Source organism: Marmota monax, unplaced genomic scaffold (genome assembly GCF_021218885.2).
Source record: "Marmota monax isolate L192 unplaced genomic scaffold, Marmota_monax_Labrador192_F-V1.1 WCK01_AAM20220418_F8-fsc00177, whole genome shotgun sequence".
NCBI lineage: Eukaryota > Metazoa > Chordata > Mammalia > Rodentia > Sciuridae > Marmota > Marmota monax.
Window position 1 is genome coordinate 243,441 of NW_026694922.1, and position 24,697 is coordinate 268,137.

Genomic DNA, 24,697 nt, shown 5'->3' on the forward strand with positions numbered 1-24,697 from the left:
CCCCCTCCCATATGCTCTTTCTTTTCACCATGGGGCACTAATGCCCCACGTCCCCAGCTCCTCCCCTGCTGTGGGGGGAGAGCTGGGTTTCCCCAGAATGCCACCCTCCCCTGGATAGCCCAGGTCAGGCTGTGGGCTTGTCCCCACTGCTAAGCCCCTTGGAGGGGTGTTGACCACACCCAGGTGACAGGAAGGAAAGGACTCTAGTCCCTTGGGCTCTGACTGGGGCTGGAGGGCTTCCTTCTCCCATGAGGGTGAGTTGCAATGGGCCCAGGCATCGGGGAGGGGGCTTCGGATCTCAGTTCCAAGAAGTCACATGGCCTCCCAGAACCTCAGTTTCCTCCTCTGTCGCACACAGGAGTCTCTCCTCTATTGCACAGAGCTCTCCTAGGGGGTCCCTCATGATGCCACCAGGTAAGGTCCTAAGCAGGAGGCGCTGCCACTTCTTGGGCCTGGTGTGCGCAGTGATGAAGGCCATTCTCAGAACCGCCAAGAGGACCGAGAGCTCCCATGTGCCACGCCAACACAGGTTCCTGTGATTGTCATTATTTTCAGCTTTTCTCAGGGCCTGACCAAGGCAGGTGTTTAGGAGACGCTGTGACCCTGACCCCATGCACACAGAGTCGGTGCTGGGATGTGGGACAGCTCCCCTGATCCAGGCAGGTAGGGCTGGGTTGGCTTGGAGGAGCTGGGGAGCTCGAGGAAGGGGCTCTGCCCGTGCTGATCTACCCAGTGGAGCAGAGCCAGCTCTAATGAAGTGAGCTAGCCCCAGGCTGCACTGATTTCACGACTCGGTGGCCACTTCCCAGCTGGTAAATGTCATTGGAGAGAGCAGCAGAGGCTCTTGGCATTGGCCCAGTAGAGGGTGGGGGTGGGAGGGCAGCTGGAGGGGCTGGGGATGCCCAGGGAATGCTGATGCTGGGCCAGAGCCCCCAGAACCTCTGGACTCCCTCACCAACCCCTCAGGAGGGGTGGTGTCCTATTGGCTGAAGCTGTGTCACCTACTTTGTGACATTTGCAACCACCTGCTCCAATCCTGCTGTCCATCTATAGTAATCGGAACCTCAGGGCTAGTAGGCTTCCCCTAGGTGGCCACATCTGCCCTTTCTTCTTCTTCTTTTTAACATATTTTTTAGTTGTAGTTGGACACAATATTTTTATTTTTATCTGTTTATTTCTATGTGGTGCTGAGGATTGAACCCAGGGTCTCCCGCGTGTGAGGCAAGCGCTCCACCATTGAGCCACAACCCCAGCTCCATCTGCCCTTTCTGCACATGGGGAGGGGGGCTCAGGGTGATCCAGAGGACACAGCTGCCCTGGGTCCCTAAGCAGGAGGTGGAGCCGTGTGGGAACCTTCTGGCCCACATCCCTCCCAGCCCTGAGCTGTCTCCTTTGATAACTGATCCAGGACAAGTTAATAGTAAGTAGCTATAACCACACAGCAGCTCGCCTGGTTTAATAAACTCTCGCTGCAGCAGGCGCTGCCTCAGAACCCGGGCTCGGTGATCTCATTTAACCCCAGATGACCCTGTGGTGGATTCTGAACTGACTCCCTTGTTGGGGAGGGGGATGAGGCTGGGAGGCCGAGCCCTCGACTCTGCGCAGCCCTGGAAGCTGGACTCCTCCTCCACACCTGCAGCCCTCACCCGCCCCTCCTCTGCCCACTCCCTGCCCTGCATTGTCTTCCCCCTCCTCAGCTTGCAGGGTCTTCGGGAGCTGGTCCGTGGACTGGGGAACTCAGGGAGGGAAGTGGGGCCTCCAGAAAGATTTGGAGGCAAGAGGCAGGCCATCTTGGAGGGGGGTACAGGGGTGGCTGGAGATGTTCACCCTTCAGTATGTCCCCAGTGCCCCTCTTTTCTTCTGGAATCCTGATCTCCAGGTTTGAGACCTGAAAACAGTCTATCCCAGACTCCTGGGCGCATGGGTGCACCCTTTGTCAATCAGACAAGCTCCTGCCTGGACAGAATATGGGGGTGGCTGACATTAGTCGTGTTACTGGGGACTGGGAGCAGTGCCCTCGGGGACAGACAGACAGCAGCCTGAGTCACACCCTGCTGGGTCACCGTGACTTCCACATGGAGACCTCCCTGGGGCCATAGTCTAGTGAGAGCTGTCTCTGGAAACCCTGGCCTCTCCTTCTCACCCCTCCCCTGCCCAGGGACCTCCTCAAGCTACTTGACTCCCTACCCCAGGCTCAGCGCTGCCTGGCCACAGCAGGGTTCTGTGGAGGGTGGGAAGGAGCTTGGGTCGGGGCTGCCCCAGGAGCTTCGAGGGTGCCCAGAGAGGCAGCTCCCAGCCCACCTTCACCCGGAAGACCTCTCCATGAGAGCTGCTCCATTTCCCCCTTCTTGGCATTTCCAGGGACCTTCCCATGTGGAGTGGGGAGCCCTGGCATCCCCGGCCGCTGTCTCCCTTCCAAGGGAAAAGAGGAGGGAGGAGAGAAAAGCCGTATTAATAAAAGAATAGGGTACTGCGCCTAACGCCCGTGGTGTGTGCAGCTCAGAATAGCAATGTGCTTTCTCAAGGCAAACAGAACTCCCCAGGTGTTAATGCAAATTCACTCCAGTTAAGATGAAAGAGGGTTGTTTCCCCCTTTGCTGGTTAATATGAAGGACTTAATAGATTCAACCTCAGGAGCTGGGGATCTCAGGCTGGAAGCGGAAGGCTGGGAGGAGAAATGGGGGAGGGATGGGGCATGGGCAAAGAAGGTAGGTCCCCAGTGGGTTTCAGGGCAGAGCAACTGTCACAGCAGACCCGGCCAATGCTGCATGTGGCTCATGTCACCCCCATCTTATGCCCGGACTTGACAGTGGCTGAGACTCGCTGCTCAGGAGGACGGGGGTGGGAAAGCTCAGAGTAGCTATGCCAACCCCCTGTCCTGGCACCTTCTTATTAAGCCAGGGACTGGTGCCACCAGGGACCTTCCCCAATCTGTGCCAGAGGAACATAGAGCGGGGTCCCAGGGGACTGCCATCACAGGCCAGGCTGGCTGTTCCTAAAGGCACCAGCTCTTGGTTGTGACTGTGGGCCACCCCCTGGGGTCCTGGGCTGGTAACCCCCTTTTGTTTCCCAGAGGGTGACACTGGGTTGAGAGGGCCTGGGGAGACCAGATGGTGGAGTTGGAACTTGGGAGCCTTGGAGTTGTTCTGGTTCAAACTTGACCTTCTGCCACTGAGGCATGGAAGTCCAGAGAGTGAAAAGGACTTAAGGCCACACAGTGGAAGCAGAGAGCTGGGGGAACCAGAAGCCCCTGTGGCCAGCTCTCCTAAAGGACGAGCTAAAGGGGCAGGAGGGCTGCTCTGCCAGCCATGGGGCCCTTTCTCCCAGCGTGAAGCCCTTCTCCACCTGGGGCTCTAGGGCTAAGCTGTGCATCACCTATGCCTCTCTGAGCATCATCCTCGCCTAAAAAATGTGCAGGACCCCAGCAAGGGAAGGCTGCTGTTGCTAGTAGCGAGACTCCGTGCGTGGTTTGGCTGTACCAGATGTGCATCGAGGACTGGGCAGGGTGTCGCCTGGGCTCTGCTGAGGATGAAGGGAGACTTAGGGAGGCCCAGGCCGGGCTACCCCCATTGACTCAATTTAACTTCTCTCTCAGGGTGAATGGTAGAGCAGGTGCCTGCCACAAGACACCTCTGCAGCCTTCTTCGCTTTTGTTTACTGACTTAATTCCTTCAGATCAAAGGCTGCCCCTTCCTCCCCAGAGGAGGCAGGCGGGGGAATTACATTATTTATATTGGAAATGGGCAAGGCTCCACGGGGACTTCTTTCTTATGCCTGATAAGAGAAAATTAGGTCACCGCTGTGCCTCCCTGGTGTCTGCAGTTGGGTTTTTGCAGCCCAGGTACCCACGGGTGCAGGGAAGAGCTCCGTGTGCAGAGTCCAGTGTGGCCCACCCAGCTCCTCTCTCATCCTGAGCCTCCAGTAAATTATTGACCCAAGCAGAGGGTATTAATGTGACAAAACAAGAACATCCTTCCCGGGTTGCCCCTGTCCAGGGTTATCTATCATCTCCTGGCCTTTGCAGCTGGCACTGGGCAAACAGCAAGGACAAACAGGCCAGATGCAGGTTCATTAAGCTCCAGGTACAAGTGGTAGGATGGGGGCCCACATGGGGACAGTGGGTGGGCCTAGTCCCTCTGAGCTCTGATATCCTCTGGTCACTGTGGCTCTTTTTTCTGCGTCCTTCTACCCCTGATCCCAAAAGGAAGTTTTTAGAGATAGCCACAGCTGAGAGTAGGGACATGTGTCTAAACACTGTACTCAGAGCTTTCCAGATATTATTAACCTCCATGAAACCTTCTAAAATTCCCATTTTACAGATGAGATAACTGCAGTGCTCTAAGGTTTGGTACCTTGCCTAGACTCAAAGGGCTGGTAAGTGGCCAAGCAGGGATTTGAACCCGGGCTTGTCTGAATTCCAAGTCCAGGAGGGCCCTGAGTTCCATTTCCCCAGCTTATCCACAGCTGGTGGTGGAGTTGGTGTCTCCTCGTGCTAGCTGCCTGTCACTTGTAAATAATGGCAGTGCTGCTACACATCCACACCCTCTTTTTCTTAGAAATCGAAGTACTTTTTGCTTCGGTTCTTCATGTTATTCTGGCAACATCCCCAAGACACCCAGAGGCACCACTGTCAACCGTCTTTACTGAGAGGGCAGAGTGTGGCCCTGGGGGAAGACAGGGCCAGGTCCCCACCATGGCCGAGAGCCGAGCAGCTCGGAGCTCCTTAGCGGAGTAGCCGATTGAGCAGCCTCTGGGGCTCCCACTGCGGAGTTCTCAGGAGGTGTCTTGATTTCGACTCAGAGGCAACATGCCAGGCGCTATTCTGAGGCCACCAGCCCAGTGAGAAATGGGCATCAAGTGGAAACCGGGAGAGGACACGGTGGGGGACCCGCTCTGAGTCAGATGGAGTCCTTGCCGTGCTGATAAACGGCCCTGTCATTTGTCTGGGCTGCCCTGTCTCAGCCTCGGGGGGCGCCGGAGCTGTCTCCCTGCAAGCCAACTGCGGTCTCCCCAGCAGCGCTGGGACTGCGGCCACAGGATCCTGCCGTAATGCAGTAATGACAGGCTGCCAGGGAGCCCCGCACGGCTGGGAGGGGAGGGGAGCCCTTGGACTCTCTCCCTAGAGGAGCGGAGGCTGCCTGGGCTGTCTGAGAGGGAGCCGGGGATATGCAGACGCTTGTCTTTCTCGTCCCCAGACGGCGAGATTGGATTAGACACAGTCGCAGCAATCTTCTCCGGGTACCTTTCCCCTCAGAGTTGGGCTGCCAGCTCCTCATTACACGTGGGTGGCGCCTTATCCTCTCCTCCATAGGGAGGCTCCAGGGGCGGGCAGCCCTGGGGAGCAGCTGCCAGGCACTCCCCACTCAGGCACGGCCCAAGACAAAGGAGGAAGCACTGGCAGGGAGGTCAGAAGGAGCCACGGGAGAGGGGGGGGGGAATCCCTTGGGACCCAGCTGCAAATGCCACAAGGAAGCCCTGAGGTCCGGCCAGCAGCTCTGCGTTCAGAGCACGATCACACTCAACTAAAAACACCAGCAGAGCTCAACCCACTTCCTCAACACCCAAATACCTGGCAGTGTTGTTATTTCGAATCCTGCTTAATAGGGACCTTGGGATCTCCGTGTATGTCTTTTGAGGATCAGGGTTGTCTTTTTTAAAAAGGGTTAGGAAAAAATATTATCAGGACAACCTAAAATAACAAATATGTACAAAGTGCTTTCTCTGGTTTGACCACAAAGAAATCAGGACTACCTCCACTTATTAAAAATAACAATTTACATGTGAGAAATAAAGTTTTGTTATTATTTGTCTAATAACTATATGTTAAAACCTAACAACGTATTGCTGTTTTACATTTCTCTAATTATATATATTTCCAAAATATATGTCAAAAACTAGTGATATTTCCAAAGTAGATTTAAAAACTAATAATATTTAACAAGGACATTTGGGGAATATTTTGTATGCAGCCATGTATCACTTAAAGATGGAGACACATTCTGAGAAATTTATAATTAGGTGATTCTCGTCATTGTGTGAGCATAGTACACTTACACAAAGACATCACTAGGCCATATAATCTCATGGGATCACTGTGGAATATGTGGTCTGTCACTGACCACAACTTTAGGTGCCATGTGACTGTATTTTGACGGGCTATTTTCCTTGGCTTGAATGATTAGAATAGAAATATATTCTTACAAGAGACAGAAAGGTCCCCTCGAAATACTGATAATCACATTAGCCACTTGGCTTTCTGATTTTAGGCTGCAGTGATTTGGAGAGTTATCCAATGATAGTTTTGGTCTTAATAACAGACTTTTGTTGATTAAAAAATAAATAAATAAACATAAGCTCTACATTCAGGGATAGTTCCCAATTTCAAGTGCAGATGTTGGGTAGCCCTGTAACAGGAGCCAAGTCTCTGCCACCCTACAGATGGTGACTGGGTCCTCGTGGCTCTATGTGTCCCCCACTTTCCAGAGCCCAGAGTTATAAACCCTAGAAGCAGAAGTGCCTAGAGGGATTCCCCACTCCAGTGCCCTATTCTCAGGTCTGGAGTCGAGGACAAGCAGGGCCCTTCCCACACCTCAGTGTGATCCACAGGAAGAGTCCCCAGGTGAAGGGGTTGTTAGAGACGATGCCACGAGCAGGGATGGAGGTGATCCCTGGCCCTCAGAGAAGAGGAGCCAGAGGTGAAATCTGGGCAGTCGGCTCTTGTCCTCATGGAACCACAAAAGCAGGCCCCACCACCCAGCCCTGGTCTTGCCACCTCAATAGTTTGAGCGACAAGCAAACCAAGGAAGCCCGTGACAAACTGTTAGAGCTTAGAATTTTTATTAAAACAATCACTTAAATTACAACAGTCCCCAGAATAGAAAAAAGCCTTCCAAGGTCTGGTCCTGACAGGAGGCGTGAGTCAGGCCCTACAGGAAGAAGTGCTGCTTGACATCTCTGAAAATGGATGCAGCGTCCCTGGAATCCCACGAGGGCCGGCTTGGCCCCAGGGCCACTGGGAGAGGCTGAATCCTTGCCAAGGCTGCTCCGCCAGGGGCTGGGAGGCCCCAGCCCTGTCAGGGAGGAACACGTAGTCACTGTCGCTGGTTGTCAGCCTCTGGACTTTTGAAAAAGAGAGGGAGAGCAAGAAACCTGTCCCCAAGATGACAGAACAGTCACTCACAAAATGTTATGTAATGCCACAGGGCGTTGTCTAGCAGGGCCTGGCAGGTGCATGAATAATGGGGGGTGACCACGGGTCAGAGTGCTGCTGTGGCTGAGGTGGGGCCTCAATTAAACATGTGGGAACGGCTATGGGCCAACAGCATGACCTCACAGAGTCCCAAGCTGGGCAGTGACTTCATGACTGCTTTCAGTATTGGTGGCACTTCTGCCTAAAAGCCACCAGAAGCACTGGTAGTGAAATAATCATGGCCAGAACCTTGCTCTCTATGAACTTCCGAGACTTCCTTACTTGACAAGCTCCCAGGCTCTACAAAATGCTCACCGGAGCCAGGCGTGGTGGCACACGACTGTAACCCCAGAGTCAGGAAGTTCTGGCAGGAGGATTGCAAGTTCGAGGCCAGCTTTGGCAACTTAGCAAGACCCTGTCTCAAAAGAAAAACAAAAAGGACTGGGGACTTAGCTCAGTGGTAAAGTACTCCTGGATTCAGTTCCCAGTACCCAAAACAAACAAACAAAAACAAAAAAACTCTCAGGAGGCTGAGTCAGGAGGATCATGAGGTCAAAGCCAGCCTCAGCAAAAAGCAAGGCGCTAAGCAACTCAGTGAGACCCTGTCTCTAAATAAAATACAAAATAGGGCTGGGGATGTGGCTCAGTGGTCCAGTGCCCTCTGAGTTCAATCCCTGGCACCAAAAAGACCGCCCCCCACCCCCAAACAAACCAGAAAACAAAAACTCACTAGACAGAACAGTCACCTCGGCTAAGGCACAAATCTCTGAAAACCAAGCGCTACTTTCATTCTTTCTCCTACTGGGGCTCAACATTCTGAGGACCCCATCTTCTCCCTCCAGAGAGGGCCGAAGGGCTTCTGGCTGTTAGTGTCACTGGCAGGCCCTCCTTCCTGGGTCAGCGGGGCCCCAGGTGGCCATAGCTCAGCGTGGCCACATGGCTTGGCATTTCTTGGACTTCAGAGATACACACAGCAGTTAAATTAAAAAACACAGCCCAACATCATTTTTATAAACGACTATCATGCTCCTGTGCCCCACAGCCACTGTTAAAGATTAAATTTACAGATCGGGAGGAAAGTAAGTCCTGGTAGAAATTCAGGGATGGGTTTCACACCCAAGAAGACAGAGCCAGGCACAAAAGCCAGACGTGACTTTGCAAATGCCCAAGGCTTCAGCTCCCAAGGACTCTCCCTATCTGCCACAGCCATCTGCTTTCAGGTTCTAGACTGGAGTCCCTCCCTGAGTGCCCAGAGCTGGTTTCCTAGGGGCAAGGTAGCTCAAGAAGGGGGCAGCCAGCCCAGGACCTTGTTAGCTCAGGCTGACAGTGGAAACAAAGCCGGATCTCACGAGCGAGTCTCAGTTTCTCAAAACCAAATGGAATCACCTGAGATGGCCTCTGCCCTCGGGACATCTCGAGGCCCTCATCTGTCTTCAGTTAATAAGTGTCTTTTTCCTGATTAAGACATATCACTTGCCCTGCGTTAAGGCCCAGGTGTTAGGACCTAAGGGCCCTGGTTGGCCTCAGCTGCAACAGGAGTCATGGAGAAAAGGATCCGAGGTGGCCCCAGACCCTGGAGTGAGTGAGTCATGGGGTGAGTGCTGCCAGGCACCTGTGTGAGCACCGACTTCGAGTGGACACCTGAGTCAGGCGCCAGCTGGAAGGGACGAGAGAGACCTCGCTGGGCCCTCAAGGGGACACAAAATAAAGGGGCTTCAGTGGTGGAAGGGGGACAAAGAAACAGCAAAATGAAGCCCAGGTATAAGTGAAGGTCCTGCTGGCATGTGGCCTAGAGGAGGGGTGAGGCAGGAGGACTGGGGCTCTGGAGCGTGGTGTTGGGACAGCTAGAAGTACCTGTGGGGCCTCGGAGCTCATGGAGCACCCCCCACACTCCTGGTCATGCCTGGGGTTCCAGGCACTGATGAGAACATGACCAGGAAGCTCCCCATCCTCCATAGGCAGGCGGACGGGGAAGACACATGTGGCTCCCGCCTACCTCTCTGACCCGGGCTGGGGTGGCTGTGGGGGCGGTGAACACTGTACCGTCAGATCCCTACACTGCTCTATTTGCCTCCAGTCGCTCAGCTGGCTGGTGGCCATTCATCACAGCTTCTTCCCCGCGTCTCCCCAGTCGCAGCTGGCCTGCCTGTCCCAGCAGCTGGCAGCCAGCACTTGCTGTCTCGGTGGTGCCTCGCTGAGGACTCATCGCTTTGCGGGTCCCGAGCTTCAGGCAAGCTCGCCGCTGACGTGTGGCAACAGGCTGCTCTGGGCCCCAGCACAGCCAGGCCTACTGCTTCACTGTGCCAGGTCCTCGCCTGTGGAGGGCAGGGACGTCCCGGAACCCTGGGCAGGGTGGAGTAGCAAGACTAGCCTCCTGGCCTCCAGGCGGCCTCTGCACTTCACTCCCTACAACCATTTCCCAGACAAGGCTCTGGAGGTCAGCATTGGGCAGGCAGGCAGGCAGACAGACAGACAGAGACACACATACACACACACACACACACACCATGGTGCTGGAACAGAGGAAGTATGGGATCCCACATAAGACAAAAAAGGACAAACACTTCTCAAAAAAATTAAAGTCGCAGGTCAGGAGAACTAGAACGCCATGAGAGAAATCTCTGCAGGGTCGTAGTTCAAAGGCAATTGCACATGAAGGGGGCTGGGCTCTCCACTAAGCTGGGGGAAATTCTGGAGCTCCCACAGGAGCCCCCAGGTAGTCCCTAGGGTGGTTTCCATGGTGTTGGACCCATCCCGCTGGTGCCAGAAGCAGCAGAAGTGGCAGATCCTGGGGTGGCCCGGTCACCTGTTAGAGCTCTTCAAAGAAGGCCACTCGAGACTTGGCACTCTGCAAAGTGAGCTGTAAGAGAGCAGAGAAGAAGTGAAAGGGGCAGTGTGTTTCTGTCCTTTTATGTGGGATCCCTTCCTGCTGCACGGACTAACCTCAAAGGTGGTCTGGAGTGACGGGGAGGCCTGTTCAAGTAGATGTTCAAGAGGCTGGTGGTCAAGTTCAAATAGGATTCCAGACTTGCCCCAGCTTTCAAATTAGGTGACAAAGGAGGACATGCCAGGAGGCATGGATGGTGGGCAGAAGCCATGTTAGCAAGAAAATGTCATCAGTGTTGCCATTTCATAGAAGATAAGGGTCCCTAGGTATTTTACTAGATTCTCATATATTCTTGTCTACAAAAGACTGACACGTCACCTCTGCAGTATCTACAGCAACACCAGCCTGGGATTCTTATCCTTTCTGGACCAGGAAGACCCAGCTCAGCAGGGCAAACCCTCTCAGTCCTGACTCCCAGGTAAGGCAACCCATACTTGGGGAAGGCAGGCCCGGGTTAGACAAGGAAGGGCTTGTCCCTTCTGCTCCTAGTGGTCTCAAAGCAGACCTGCTTTGAGGAGCTGAGAGGGATGTCTCCTGATGAGCTGGGAGGCAGCAGTTTCCCCATGTGGGACAGGCAGGGGGGACAGTGTATATGGGCAGCATTCTGGCCATCAACTGTCAGGCCTTCCCAGGAAGAACACTGCCCAAGAAGAATGGCATCAGAGAAGCTCAGAAGGGAAGAGGTGGATCAGGGGCCACACTCTGAGCATGGTGGAGTTTGTGCTTCCTGAGTCCTTGACTCTGAGACCACTTGGTAGCCTTTTCCCCAAACAGAAGGATCTGGCACAAGTGTCTTCCTGTTGCCCTGTTCTGCTCCTGAAATAGACCCACTGGGGCAAGACCGTGCATTCTAGATTTAGCTCCAGAACTTTCCATAGGAGAGATGGCAAAGGGACAGCAGGGAGTCCATCTTCATATCCCCAAAACGTTTAGTTTAGTGCGTGGCATTGGGTAGGAGCGCAGAGCATGTTGAGTGAATGATGCGAATCGTAATGACAGCTGAGTGGCAAGATGGGGGAAGGCAGGAGCTCCGCAAGGAGCTGAGAAAGGCCCAGGCGAACCCGCTCCACCCTCAGCTCTCTGGGGGGCCCCAGGGAACACCCTTAACCTCTGAGTCTCTCTACTCGGGAGTAAGCCATGGCAGGCTAGCTGGTCATGCCCTCCTCACCCTCCAACCTCTCAGGCTGTCTCCAAATCTGAAGAGCCCTCAGTCTTACCCAGGGCTCTACAAAGGGCATGGGAGGGAGACTCTAAACCAACCACTTCACCATCAAAAGACAGGCAGCATTAGCGAGCTCAAAATGAGACAGCTTGAGAGCTGACTCTTTAAATCCTGCCAAATCTTTTGGCCTTGAAGTTCCCGACTAACAAGCGGAATGCAGGGAGGCATCTGAGCCGTTTCCTTCAGTGGAACCAATTCCAGAAGCCCTTTGGAAGCCCAGTTCTGATGGAATGGAGACAGCTTTTCTTTGCTGAAATGGAACTCCCTCCAGAAGGGAGCTGCATGTGGACGGGCTTCTCCCTCAGTGCCATCAGAGAAGGGCCAGCAATTGTGTGCCCCGTGATAATGGGAACCAGGAGGGCAACCAGAAAGACAAATTCAATTGCCAGAGAGCTTCTGGGACAAAACCCCTCTCGGCTCAGGGTTGGAATCAAATGGTGTGTACCCACATTTCCACTCTGGCTTCCCCCACACTTCTGAGAAGACCTCAGAAGGCTCCTTAGGGGGCAGAGGCCCTGTAGGGGACAAAGCCATGCTCACAGCCACTTTGAGTCAAACATAAGCATGGTTGACCCAAGGCCCATGTGGCCCACTGACCAGCTGGGTGGCCCTGGGTGGGTCACTGAATCCCTCTGGCCTCAGTTCCCAGCACATGCAGGGTGTGTCAGCCCCTTCCTCACAGGGGACCTGCAGGGGAACTGGGAAACGCTTGTGAAGCTCTCAGCGCCACTCCTGGCACGTGCTGAGAGCCTGGCAGCTGTTATTACTAATAGCAGCATCACGTTCCTTCCCTCCCCCAGCGCTGGCTCCTCTCCTCCCAGGGGCAGCAGAGCAGAGTGCTTGTCAGGAAGGGCTGCAGGCAAAGGCAGGGTCATGGCCTCTGAGACAGGGCAAGCGCTGCCCCATTGGCCTGGCTACTTCCCCAGGCAGGGAGCCCAGGCTGTGGGGGCCTCCGAGAGCCTCCTGCCTGTTTGCACAATGCTGGCTCCAAGAATTCCTGGATCCGCTACCAGAGAGTGTGCTGGCTGTCCCCTCGAGGTGCCAGGGGAGGGTTTTGGCAGCGCTGGCAGCGCCAGATTCCAGTTACTCAAGCATGTTAGGAGGCTAAGTGCTCTTTGGTGGGCGGGCCACTTCCCAATCAGTATCCACCCCTGCTGCAGGGCAGGGCAGGGCAGGGCTCAGCCCACCTCTTCTCTTGCCAGACCAGGAATTTGCCTTCAGTCTCACAGAAAGGAAAGGCTTTCAGTAAAGTTGATATTCTGACCATGCAAGAGAGAGAGAGGGCATCACAGTTGTCCAAAAGGTCCGGAGGCTGTTAGGCTCACTGGCCAGAGGTGGCTCAGACATGGCATCATGGGTCACTGAGGGCGGCAGACGGAGGGCAAGGGGAGTCTCCCATGGTCGCCACCCACAGGCAGATCTGGCTGCTGCAGCCCCCATCTTCCAAACTCGCACTACAGTTCTGGCAATTTCCAATTCCACTAGGAACCCCAACGTCTGAGGAATTCATAATACGCGCTTACGCCCCAGGGCTAGGAACCCTTCCAGGCCCCACCATGGCCTCTGCCTAGTTCCCCCCACAGCATTCTTCATCTTAGACATCAAATGCCCTTTTCCTGGCAGGACCAGGAGAGCACAGGGGGAGGCCATGAGGTTCTGTGTGGAAAGGCTTTGGGCCTCTTTCCTCCAGATAACTCAGGAGCCCCTTCCCTCCCACCACTGCCCACTGCTTCTACCAACTGTGCTCCCTGCAGGGCACTCCCCTCACCTGTGGGAGCCTTTGCCACTGCAGGGTCTGTTCTGGAAAGCTTACTGTCACATTTACAGCAGAGTTGCAGCAGAAGCAGAAGCATAAAAGAGAAGGCAAAGACTCAGAGAAAGTGGCACAAAACAAACTTTGGGTCTTCTTCTTCCACTCAAAAAAACCAGCTAAAAAAAGCTTCTTGGTTTCCCTGTGGCTCTTGCACTCGAAGATTCACCAGCCCATGGCGATACTTAGTCTGTCTTACTGCCTGGTGGCCAGGCTGGCTGTCTCTGCACAACACAGCAACACCTCTGCTTGACAGAGCCACAAGGTACCAAGGAGATGATCCTGCGAAGGCCCTTGCCTTGTCCTATGTTGCACTGTGAGTTGAGAACTGAAGAAGCCCCGTGAGTCCCACTTGTCACCAGAATTCAAGAAAAGATGTTTGTGCTCCCTTTAACACAGCAATAGCTTGCCTGTTCCCAGCCTTGCCTGCTGGGGGGAAGTCTCCAGGCAGAAGTGGGCTCTACGTGCACATTGCAGTGTATCTAGAAGGTCACCCAGAAGAGGTCTTTGCATTTCAGCAATTAGGGAAAAGAACGACCTCAGCTCACGGATACACAACCAGGATCTAGTTGACAATGGCTGCATCCGTGGGGCCTCCCGGTCTGATGGACCTCCTTCGACTCCTTCTGAGAAGTGAGCAGAGCTCTGCTGCACATGAATGGTGACTGTGTCCTCCCAGCACTGTCCTTCAGAATTCATAGTCAAATCCAACCACGGCAGGCCTAGCAGTCAAACCCTGCTCCTTTGGTAAGACCGTAAACCACGAGGATCCTGCTCAAAGTCTCCAACCCAAAGTGCTCTTGCCAGTTTCCTAAAGATGACTAAAAGAACACCAAATCTCTCACCAGGCCCCAGGCTGACCTGCTGCTCTCTTCCAGCTGTCTCTTCACATCTGATTAGAATCAGCCATGTGAATAACACAGGAGGAATTAAGTCCTCTCTTGACGGAACCAGTTGTTCAAGTCTATCACTAATCCAAGTCCATTCTGAAGAGAATGACTTCCTTTCCTTTGTGGCAGATCTATCGGGCTTTTTTTTTTTTTTTTTTTTAGTCTTATGGAGCCTCTGATCCACCTGCAAGGCTGGCTCTTACCTCCTGCCCAGCATCCACAGACTTGACCCTGTCACAATCACCTTTCATCCTACCTTCTGCTCCATCAAACAACCAGTTGTTTGTGACAGCTGCCAAGCTGTGGAAGCATAGGAAAGGAAGCCACTCAGCAGATCAAGGCCTCCTTCTGTTCCACAAACTATGTGATACGACAAAAATGGCCCTTACACCCAATTTAAACCAGTTCAGATTCAGGAGACAAATCTGTCTCCTTGTAAGACAGGAGGCCGGCTCCTCCCAGCCCTAGAAGAAGACCTGGTCGCCAGCTGGGTCTCCTTAACCCAGGCATGCAATCTGATGCAGCCAGCTCTTGCTCACTGCTATGTGACAGGCAGCCCATCAAGATGCTCTGGAGAAATGTCCCTAGGGCCTGGAGACAGCAAGCCTGGAAGGTATCTGTGACAAGCACTCTCACCTTCTTGGTGGCCCACGTGGAAGCACAGCTCTTTAAAAATCGCTCCTAAGAGTGCCCCCTGCTGGAGACCCACAGTGCTGGCAGGCTGCCAATTCCTCTAGTTCTCCTCTAAAAGTCCTTTTAGGGGACTGTTTCCCAAAGTGATGGGAGGGTAACTAAATGTATTCCGGCATGGAGCCTGCAGCAGCAAGGCTGCTTGATTAAGAATGAATTACACTTTCATCAGCACAGAGAGAAAATTGATTCACAAGGCCGCATTGTGATAATCTTGTTCCTAAAGCAAAAGGGGGTGGAGGGGTGGGTAGGACAGAGAGCCACTTGGGCTATCAGTAGTGGAGAAAGGAAGCTCTACATTTAAGCTGGGAGAACAAAACTAATCAGAGTTCCAGGATTCCTTCAACTAGTCTCTGGGGGCCTCGCCTCAATCTACTCATCCCAAGAGAGGGGGGTAAGGAAGGGGGAGGGGGCTATCTAATTCATTTTAAACAATAATGCCAATAGCACCGAACCCATTTTAGATACTAACCTAATAACTCCTGGCACGAAGACTCTGCTTGTCCCATAAAAATGCAGTGAAATTGAAATGCAGGCTCTAAAATCATGTTATACTTCCTCTCCGCCACTACATATTGAAAATGAAGGAGCAAGGGACAGCGAAGATACAAAAGGACATGCAGATTGTTTGGCATGAGGATCCACAGGGGGGAAGCAGACTCTGGAGCAGAAAGGTGGCAGCCACATCTAGGAGCAGGAAATTCCAATCTAGTCTTTGGTTTGGGGTGTGGTAAGCAGCCCCCCTTCTAAACTGGAGCCAAAGAGGGGTAGGGCTGCTGAAGGGGGTTGCTGCTATAAAGTGGCCAGATGAAGCTCTTCTGCAGTCGTGCTAGGATGGCTTGCACCCAAATGCCATCTGGTGATGAGCACAGGGACAGGGCTGTCTGCACGCTTATTTCTAAACAGGGGTGGAATGAAAAGCCACGTCCATTCTAACAAACAAATCCAATTTGGTATTAGCTCTAAAAAGAAATGTTCCCAGGAAAACCCAGGGGGCCCTATTGTGTATTAATCCTTCAGGGACCTAAGGCAGCAGAAAGATGTCTGGAAATGTGTCTGTCCGTGTCTTCAGCTGCCGCTGTGAGGCTGGTAGGGCCTTTTGCTACTTTGTTCTTCCATCTGACAAATGGACTAATAGGCTTGATTCACCTCACTGGGCAGGTGGAGGCTAAATGGTGTCTACTCAGCCCTGAGAGCAAGAGCCTTAGGAAAGCGGTCCAGAAATACTCATGTCACTTTTAAATTGCCAATCTCAAAAGAGAAATCATGGCAAGGCTCATAAGAACGGAACCTCGAGCCAGCAGAATGAGTTTGCATCCCGGCTCTTCCCTCCCACTGTTGCAGCAACAAATCAGATGCCCGTGGAGAGCCGCACTGAAACATATCTTCAGAGCCCAGGGGCCAAATGGGATGTTTTACTGCATCAAATAAGGCCCAATAATGGCCTCAGGCACTTCCAAATAGTCATAAAATATCCTAGGCCAGCAAGGCAGTTTGTAGGCTCAACACCTCCCAAAGAACAACTGCTTGACTGGATAAAGCATCTTGACCAAAACCAGGCTTGGATTGACATCCTTTGGAAAAGAGGCCAATAGAATCCACTATTGAGATGGGTGCAGTGGTGCGTGCTTGTAATTCCAGGAGCACAAGTTCAAGGTCTCAGCCACTTACTTAGACCCTGTCTTAAAATAAAAAATAAAAAGAGCTGGGGATGTAGTTTCATGGTAGAGTGCCCCAGGGCTCAATCCCCAGTATTGCATGCATGTGCGCACACATGTGTACACACACACACACACAATTTTCTCTTGAGAGTGTTACCAGAAACAAGCAAGAAAACTGTGTGCATGTTTTTAGGAATGGCCTTCAGGGACAGGCCCACAGTGTCACATCTAGGAGGAGCCCTCCTAACATCAGCCAATGACTCCTAATGCCTTCCATGTGCTCCTACAGAGCCGGGAGCTGAGTCTGGGTGGCCACTGTAATTTTTTCTGGGTGTGCAATGCCCACAACTTGCTCTCACCCCAGTCCACACTCCTCTTTCTTCCCTCCTCCTTTGAGCACAACAACAAAGGGAAGGTTCTGGAACTGAGAAGCCAGTTTGCTGCCTTTTGTGTCAGGGACAAGGATGCTCTACCAGACAAGATGCCCAGTTCCTAATGCAGTGGCCTACAGGGTCATAAGGACGGCTGGACATAGGAACCACATATTAAACATGAATTACTTAGCATCCATCTTTGAGGCTGGTGATGTACACCAGGGGTCACTAGGGAGGCTCTGGCTGCTTGTTTTAATTGTGGGAGATGCCTTTCACGCATACTCACTCTCTCCCTGTGATTTATCACTTCCCTGAGTGTCTGGAGTGTTCTACTTCACTTCGCCAGCCCTGAATCTCCAAGGGGACTCAGCAGAAATTGAAGATGACATTGGACTTTTATGTCTTTCTGATCAAGGAGTAGGAGCTGAGCTTCCCATGAATGTCAAGCCTCCTCTGGTTCCGTCTCTTCCCTCAGTGGGAACCACAGCTGGACCTAGATGGTCTGATTAGAAAGCTAATAAAATAAGCTTTCTAAGCCTCACAACCCTCATAACTTCTCATCTGTTGATTTCTTTGAAATCCTCTGCTCCATTTGAGACCATGGACACAAAAATTATCACTTGTTTGCTGGCACCTTGGGCCAGCCCAGAACCAAGAGACTGAAACCAGTCTCTTAAAAGAGGATGACAGCAAGACCATGAAATGTGCATGGTCTGGGACCATGTTTTTATCTCCAGGTTGTGGCAGCACAGCTAAACCCCAACCTGAGCACAGCTCCTGCATTAGCACTGTGGATCTGAGGGCAAAGCACTCAGGACTCAAGGAATCCTATGTGCCCCACCCAAGTCTGACTGATGCCAGTAACATGTGCAGCTCCCTTGGACAATGAAACAAATCCAGGTTCCCCAGTGTGTAGTGTGGTGTGTGTGTGTGTGTGTGTGTGTTTTCATATTGGGGATTGAACCCAGAGGTGTTTTACCACTGAGCCAACCATTTTTATTTACTATTTTAAGACAGGGTCTCACTAAGTTGCTTAGGGCCTTGCTAAGTTGGTGAGGTTGGTATCAAACTTGGGATCCTCCTGCCTCAGCCTCCTAAGTAGCTGGGATTACAGGTGTATACCCTAGTACCTGGCTTTATTCCTCTCAAGAGAGGAAAAATTATAGAAAAAGAAGTGGCAGAGCAATGGTAAAACCCTGAGTAACCAACTGGCATAGCCTCTCAGCATTCCTAAGGGATCATGGTAACACTTAAATTAGCTTCAGCTTTCCACAGCCCCCATGGGAACTGCTTGAACCACACCGGACACTGAACTTTTCAACAAGGAGGAGGAATGTTATATACCTGGACTGCAGTAGGTGAGAGAACCATTCTTCCATTGAAATCTAAGATCTAAAATCACTAAAATAAAATAAAAATCCAAATAGGCTGGTTTGGACCCAGGTTAAGAAACGTTTAGGAAACTCTGCAAGTCAGCACTGGTCTTTCCATCTCTCATCTCCAGATATTCTAGATGGAACTCTGCCTTCGACATCTAGGTACTCACGTTTCCAAAGCCTGAGGTGGCACTTCTCCTCTGCTAGGCTTGCATTAGTTCACCCTGTGGTAGGCAAGACTTCAGAGCCACCTTTGCACAGATATCTGGCTGGTCATGGAGTCACCAGTCACAGGGACCACCAAAGTCTAGAAAATGGAGCATGCCTCAAATTTTGAGTGCAGCAAAAACTGCCAATATGTAATCCAGTGATGCTGAGAGTCCAGTCATATTAAAAGGCAGACTGCCAGGCGTGGCGGTGCACACCTGTAACCCCAGTGACTTGGGAACCTGAGGCAGGAGGATCACAAGTTCAAGGCCAGCCTTGGCAACTTAATAAGACCCTCAGCAAATTATCAAAATCATGTCTCAAAAAAAAAAAAAAAAATCAAAAGGGCTGGGGATGTAGCCTAGTGTTAGAGTGCTTCTGAGTTCCATCCCCAGTACCACAAATAAATAAATAAGCGAAGTCCACATTTTATTAACCCTTGATTAAACAGAATTCTTGATTATCTAGAGCTTGACAACATGTTTAAAAACAAGTTCACATGAAGACATTAAGCGAATGAATGAATGAATGCTTCCATATACAGTTCCTCATAGCTTAATGATGGAGACATATTGTGAGAAATGTGTTGTTAGGCGACTTTGTCACTGAGTGAAAATTATAGAATGTGCTTACACAAACAAACTGCTATGATGTCACTAGGTGATGCACTCTTAAGGGACCATAGTTGAATACTCAGTCCTCCATTGACAAAATGTCATTATGGAGGACCTGACTATCTATTCTAGAAATGGTACAAATTTGACTAAAAAATGAAACTTCAGCCAGCCTCAGCAACTTAGTGAGGTATTATGCAACTCGGTGAGATCCTGTCTCTAAATAAAATACAAAAAGAACTGGGGATGTGGCTCAGTGGTCAAGTGTCCCTGAGTTCAATTCCTGGTCCCCCACCACCCCAACCCCTGACAAAAAAAAATTTAGGAAACTGGAGCATTTAAATATTCTGCATCATTATAGAAGGAGGATAAAATCATATTCAGATGAACAGTATGATCATATGCAGAGAAAAACTGAAAGTATAGGCCGAAATGAATCATAATTTTCTGTTTGTTCCTGTTTAACCAAAGTTTAGAAACCATGGTGGGTCCCTGTGGTACTAGTTACATGGGGTCACCACTTGGACAGAAATCCCCCTGGCTTGCCCATTCTGATGCTGGTCATAACTGTTCTGCTCAGAACACACACTGGTGCGTGTCAGGATATCAACACCAATGTGAAGCATGAAAGAAATAGTCTTCAAAATCAATCAGGGCTCAAGATACACCCAAATCAGGGTTCATGCCTTGTATTCTTGGAACCACTGACAGCTCTAATCCATCTTATTAAAGATCTATCTGGGACTTTAATAGCTAACTTCTCTTGCTAAGATAATGACTATAAATATGATCTATCTTATGCCAGATCTTATTTTGGGTAGAAATTTCCGATTAACTTATTCTACTCGACTAAATGAGGACTCCGAAGGACACATATTATATCCCTGTTGGACGGTGCAGAGCTTACTGGCATGGGCGGGACTAGGGATTAGGTGAGAAGCAGGGGCAAGATGTTATTTTATTACCAGACAAAATAAATTCTCTTCACCACCTAGGCATTGGAAGAATAAGCAGCAATCATTCCATTAATTCACTAAACAACCACTGATCACTCATCTTCTGGGTGCCTGCAACAGGACTATTCCAATGTGAGATCACCCCGAGCACAGTCCCACTCCACACTGCAGAGAAGTTGAAGCTAAGCTGCCTTAAGAGCTGAGATGGGACAGGCAGCCCACCAGACTGACAGATGAAACCCCTATGCTCTGAGTTTGCTGCACTTGAAAAGTGAATGGGAAAGCTCTAAAGGAAAATGAGTGAGCATGGGTGACCCCTCCCTTCCATGACCAGAAGCTGCCAGGTGTGGCTACAGGCCTGCAGAGCTTACCACCACATGATAGGTTGTGATCTTCAGTTAGAGACACAGTCTGGAAAGCACCGGAATTGGCCCCACTTCCATGCTAGGGTTATTTATCGAAGGAGTACATCACCAAGACAAAGGGCTTTTAGACAGACCTGACTGGACAAGAAGCCATGACCTTTCCCAGCCCAACAATGACACAAAATGGGAAGGACAACCAGTCCTATAGTCCCGTGACATGCTCTTCAGAACAAGGCAGCCACCTGGGCTCTGGAGACTGGCCTGGCCCCACAAAGTGGATGCCTGCTCTCAGATCAAAGCATGCTGTGGCCAGTACCCAGGTCTCACCTGCCCTCAGGAGGGCTCCTGGTGGCCCGAGGACAGAGACAGGCAAGCTCATGCATGGGTTAGTATCACAGAGGGCAGTACCATCACCACAGACAGAGTACCTGGGAATAACCTACTTTGAGGGCTCAAATGCAGATAGGTCTTCTGCCTTGGGCTTGAGGCTAAACCAGCAAAATAAAATGAAGAAAAACAAAAACATACCCTGTGATATCAACAATGCCACATGTGCCATTTGCAAAATGCTCAGACAGGCCTGAAATAATGATGAGTGACTTCGCTTGTTTTAATGGCTTGAAAACAGGTCTCTCTAACTTCAGCACTCCAAGTTCTAGTGGCTGAAGGTCCAGCTCACTACAGCAGCAGTGGCAAAGAGGAGACCACTTTCGGTGCTCAGGTGACAAGAGCGTGGGGTGGGGTCTGAGGAAGCTCCCTCAAAGGTGGACTAGCTCATTGGCCCAATTATCGTTTTACCTCTTTGCTTAGTGGTAGAGGCCTCCTTTTAACTTTTTAATAACTTCATTTGGGTTGGGGATATGGCTCAGTGGTAGCGTGCTTGCCTGGTTCAATCCCCAGCACCGCACAAAAAAAAGGGAAACCACTTTAATAACTGTTTTAGAAGGGATATCCAAGAAAGGACAGAAACCAGAGGAAAGAACAAAGAACGTGGAAATGCCTTTCCTTCTAGGTTATGCTATTAAAAGTGATTCTCTACCTGATGCCAATTGTAACTGGAGTCATTAGAGAGAAGTGGGAGTTCCCTACTGTACCCATCAACGATGACAGGCAGATTCAGTCACAGCTTAACCACTGAAAACAGAGACAGTCCTTAAACTGGGAGACCATTTTAGAGAACATCTTAAAGGTAAAGAGTAAAACTTGAACCAGATCAATTAATTCTAAGATCATCTAAACCCAATAAACAATCTTATTTTAATAACACCTATTTTAAGCTGGATTCAGTGGCTCATGCCTGTAATCCCAGCAACTAGGGAGACTGAGGCAGGAGGATTGCAAATTTGAGGTCAGCCTCAGCAATTTAGCAAGGCCCTAAGCAACGTAGTTAGACCCTGTTTCAAAAAAAAAAGGGGTGAGGATATACTCAGGGGTATACAAAAAATTAAAAAATAATAAAAAATAAAAAAACCCACACACCTATTTTATAGTAAAACCTGGTCCTATGCTATCAGTTAAAAACAGAGCATTAACTGGCCAGTAAAGACCTTCTGCTTTGCCTATATATAAGGGAGTTACGCTCTTGGGCTGATAATATGTATGGAACTTAACTTCTAAATATCTAAAATGCCGAGAGCTTCAAATATCAGGCAAGGAAGACGGGCTACTGTGAGCCTCGTAGATGAAAGCTCATTTTTTAAAACATTAATGTTCTCCTAGGTAATTCAAGTATGAAAAAAGTTGAAAATTCAGAATATGGTTTCTCTATCAAGTCCTTGCCACTTAAAAATGCAAAAAGACTAGAGGGGACTCCATTCTTCATTGTGCCTTCTCATTAAGCAAGGCAGTTCCCTGGGCATAACTCCCCTTGGCTTAAAAAACAGAACCGCTTAGTGCTCAATGATGAATCAAAACCCATCTTCTATCAGGGATTCATCTCATCAGAGCTTTTAACACAAGTTTCACTTCCATCAAGCCAGTGGGTTCACGGTCGCTGGTAGATTAAATTCCTTTTCTGGCAGGAGTTGAAAAATTTCCTCAACTAAGTACATGTAAAAAATGACAACAATCTAATGACTCGCCTCCTGAGGAAACCAGATGCCAACCTCACATTTCGCTAATGAATATCCTGATCAGTAAAAGCCAAGAGACTGGGTACCTTTTTAATGGTATTGTGCTTGCTGCTGGTGCCACCTCTGTCCGAATTCTCATTGTGCAGAATGTCCAAAGCTGTTTCCCTTTCTTTTAGTTTCAAGGCCTCGATTTCTGTCTTGAGCTCATTAAGCTGCTCCTGGAGATGCTTGCTCTTCTCCATATATTCCACTCTGCAGGCAAGAGGACACTGTGGATCAGGGCACAGGTTAACCCTGAGGCATAGGTGAGATGGTCTGTGACCCACAAGCTGCACAGCCAGGGTCTAAGGTCATTCATAGGCCAGCCATGGGAGCTTGGGCTGGTCACTTAAATGCAATGAATGAATCTGTTTCCTCATTGGTAAAATTGGAATAATGATCACAGGGCTATATGGTCAGGATTAAACAAAGTACAGGAGCTTGGCATGGTGGTACACATCTGTAATCCCAACAATGCAGGAGGCTGAGGCAGGAGGATCCCAAGTTCCAAGCTAGCCTCAGCAACTTAGTGAGACCATATCTTAAAATAAAAAATAAAAATTAAAAGGGCTGGGGCTATAGCTCAATGGTAAAGTGCCCCTTGGTTCAATCCCCAGTATCACACACACACACACACACACACACACACACACAATATAGGAAAGAAAGCCCTCTGTAAATTCTTATAGAGCACTCTACAATTACTATTTGTCAAAGATAGCTTTCAGTTTTGCACAAAAAAAACAAGATTCCTAACACCGCAAACACTCTTTGTCTCAGCCATTCTTGAAGAAGTAATTCAAATGATCTCTTCTGATAGACCATAATGCCCCACTTATTCTCAGACTTCCTCTCCTAAAGAGGACAGAAGCTCACTCAGCCAACACCAGGAAAGGAAGATCTCCACCCCCACTTGCAAGTAGATACACTGAGCAACAGTATGTAAAATGGTAAAAATCTAGGAATTGCCTTTGAAGTGTCCAATGACAAGGGAATGGTCTGGAAAACTATGCAACACGTATGTGAAGGAGGCTTCTGAAGGGATAACCATGGCTAGAAGATGGGCTCTGCCAATATGTGCAAGAGTAACAAGTGCTACAGGTCCCAGCTCGATCCCCAGCACGATTGATGCATAGATAGATAGATAGATAGATAGATAGATAGATAGATAGATAGATAGAAAAAATTAGAGTAGATCAATAAACACACACACACACACACACACACACACACACAATGAATGTCTGTGACTCCCCCAAATTCACATCTTAAAACCAGATCACCAATGGGAAGGTGTTAGAAGGTGGAGCCTTTGGGAGGTGATTAGATCAGAAGGGTGGCACTCTCATCATGGGATTTGTGTCCTTACATAAGAGACTCCAGAGAGTCCTCTGGTACCTGTGAGTGCATCACATGAAAACACAGCAAGAAGGCGCCACCTGTGTGGGCTCTCACACTCTGTTTGACAGTGCCTTGATCTTGGATTTCCCGGCCTCCAGAACTGTGATAAATAAATTTCTTCTGTTTATAAGCCACCCAGCCTCAGGTATTTTGTTATAGCAGCCAAACATACTAAGACAGTAAGAAAATACAAACTATAAAACAGCGGGACACAGAACAGGATGTAGCCTCACATGGATCACAACCACATAAATATGCACAGCTGGACAAGAGTGAAAGGAGTGCAGACAGCAGATACTTCCATAAGAGGCTCTCGGTCACTGGCTTCTTTGCTGTCCCCTGAATATGAGGGACTGAAGAGAAAGAGAGCCTGGCTTGCTGGACTCCATGGAGGCACTTTCCCAGAGGCTTATCCTGAGGATGCCACACATGGGTGAGGGTTTTCAACCACTGGTCTGCTCCTCCAGTTGCATGATGCTGGGTGAGCTCATTAAACCAAGCCATTATAAAATGGGAACACGAAAACCTTTGATGTCAGTGTGATGATTGTTAGCAGGAATTAAATGACACAAAAATCTCAAATAACCTGATAAAGTGTGGTAGCTATTGTGATTGTTCTCTGACAGCTGTGGCATCATTAACCAGTTTACCTCCAGCTCTGGGAATGAGGGCTCCCTCACTTCACCTTCCTGTGCAGCATGACCCCTCTCTATATCTAATCTACATTTGTCTATTGACTTCCCAAAATTCATGTCTTGAAACCAGGTCACCAGTCTGAAGGTGTTAGAATGCTGGGCTCCACTCTCTAACTCCTTCACATGGTGTTAGGGGTGGAGGGCAGCTTGGCAAAAGCTGCTATGGTCAGGCCATGCCAGAACTCCACTCAGGGCTGCCCAATGCAGCAGAGCTGGCCCATTCCAGCCACTGGCTTTCCTGAGACTTCA

At 50.2% G+C, this 24,697-nt stretch overlaps 1 protein-coding gene across 4 annotated transcripts in view; it reads right to left on the reverse strand.

Annotated features, from left to right (window-relative positions):
* Positions 1 to 6,820: 6,820 nt before the first annotated feature.
* Nf2 (NF2, moesin-ezrin-radixin like (MERLIN) tumor suppressor) overlaps positions 6,821 to 24,697 on the reverse strand; it is a 94,712-nt gene continuing 76,835 nt past the window's right edge. Inside the window, exons 15-18 of one of the 4 annotated variants that reach the window (XR_006847951.2) lie at positions 22,400 to 22,565; positions 20,685 to 20,729; positions 9,996 to 10,049; positions 6,821 to 7,070 (exon numbers count right to left, since the gene is read on the reverse strand). Coding sequence is in view for 3 of the 4 variants with exons in the window: in XM_046427251.2 (XP_046283207.1) it covers positions 20,617 to 20,729; positions 22,393 to 22,565 (286 nt within the window). In the remaining variant the exon portion in view is untranslated. Of the gene's footprint in view, positions 10,050 to 20,601; positions 20,730 to 22,392; positions 22,566 to 24,697 lie in introns of those variants that run through there. The other 3 variants (XM_046427248.2, XM_046427249.2, XM_046427251.2) reach the window with 3 other exon arrangements.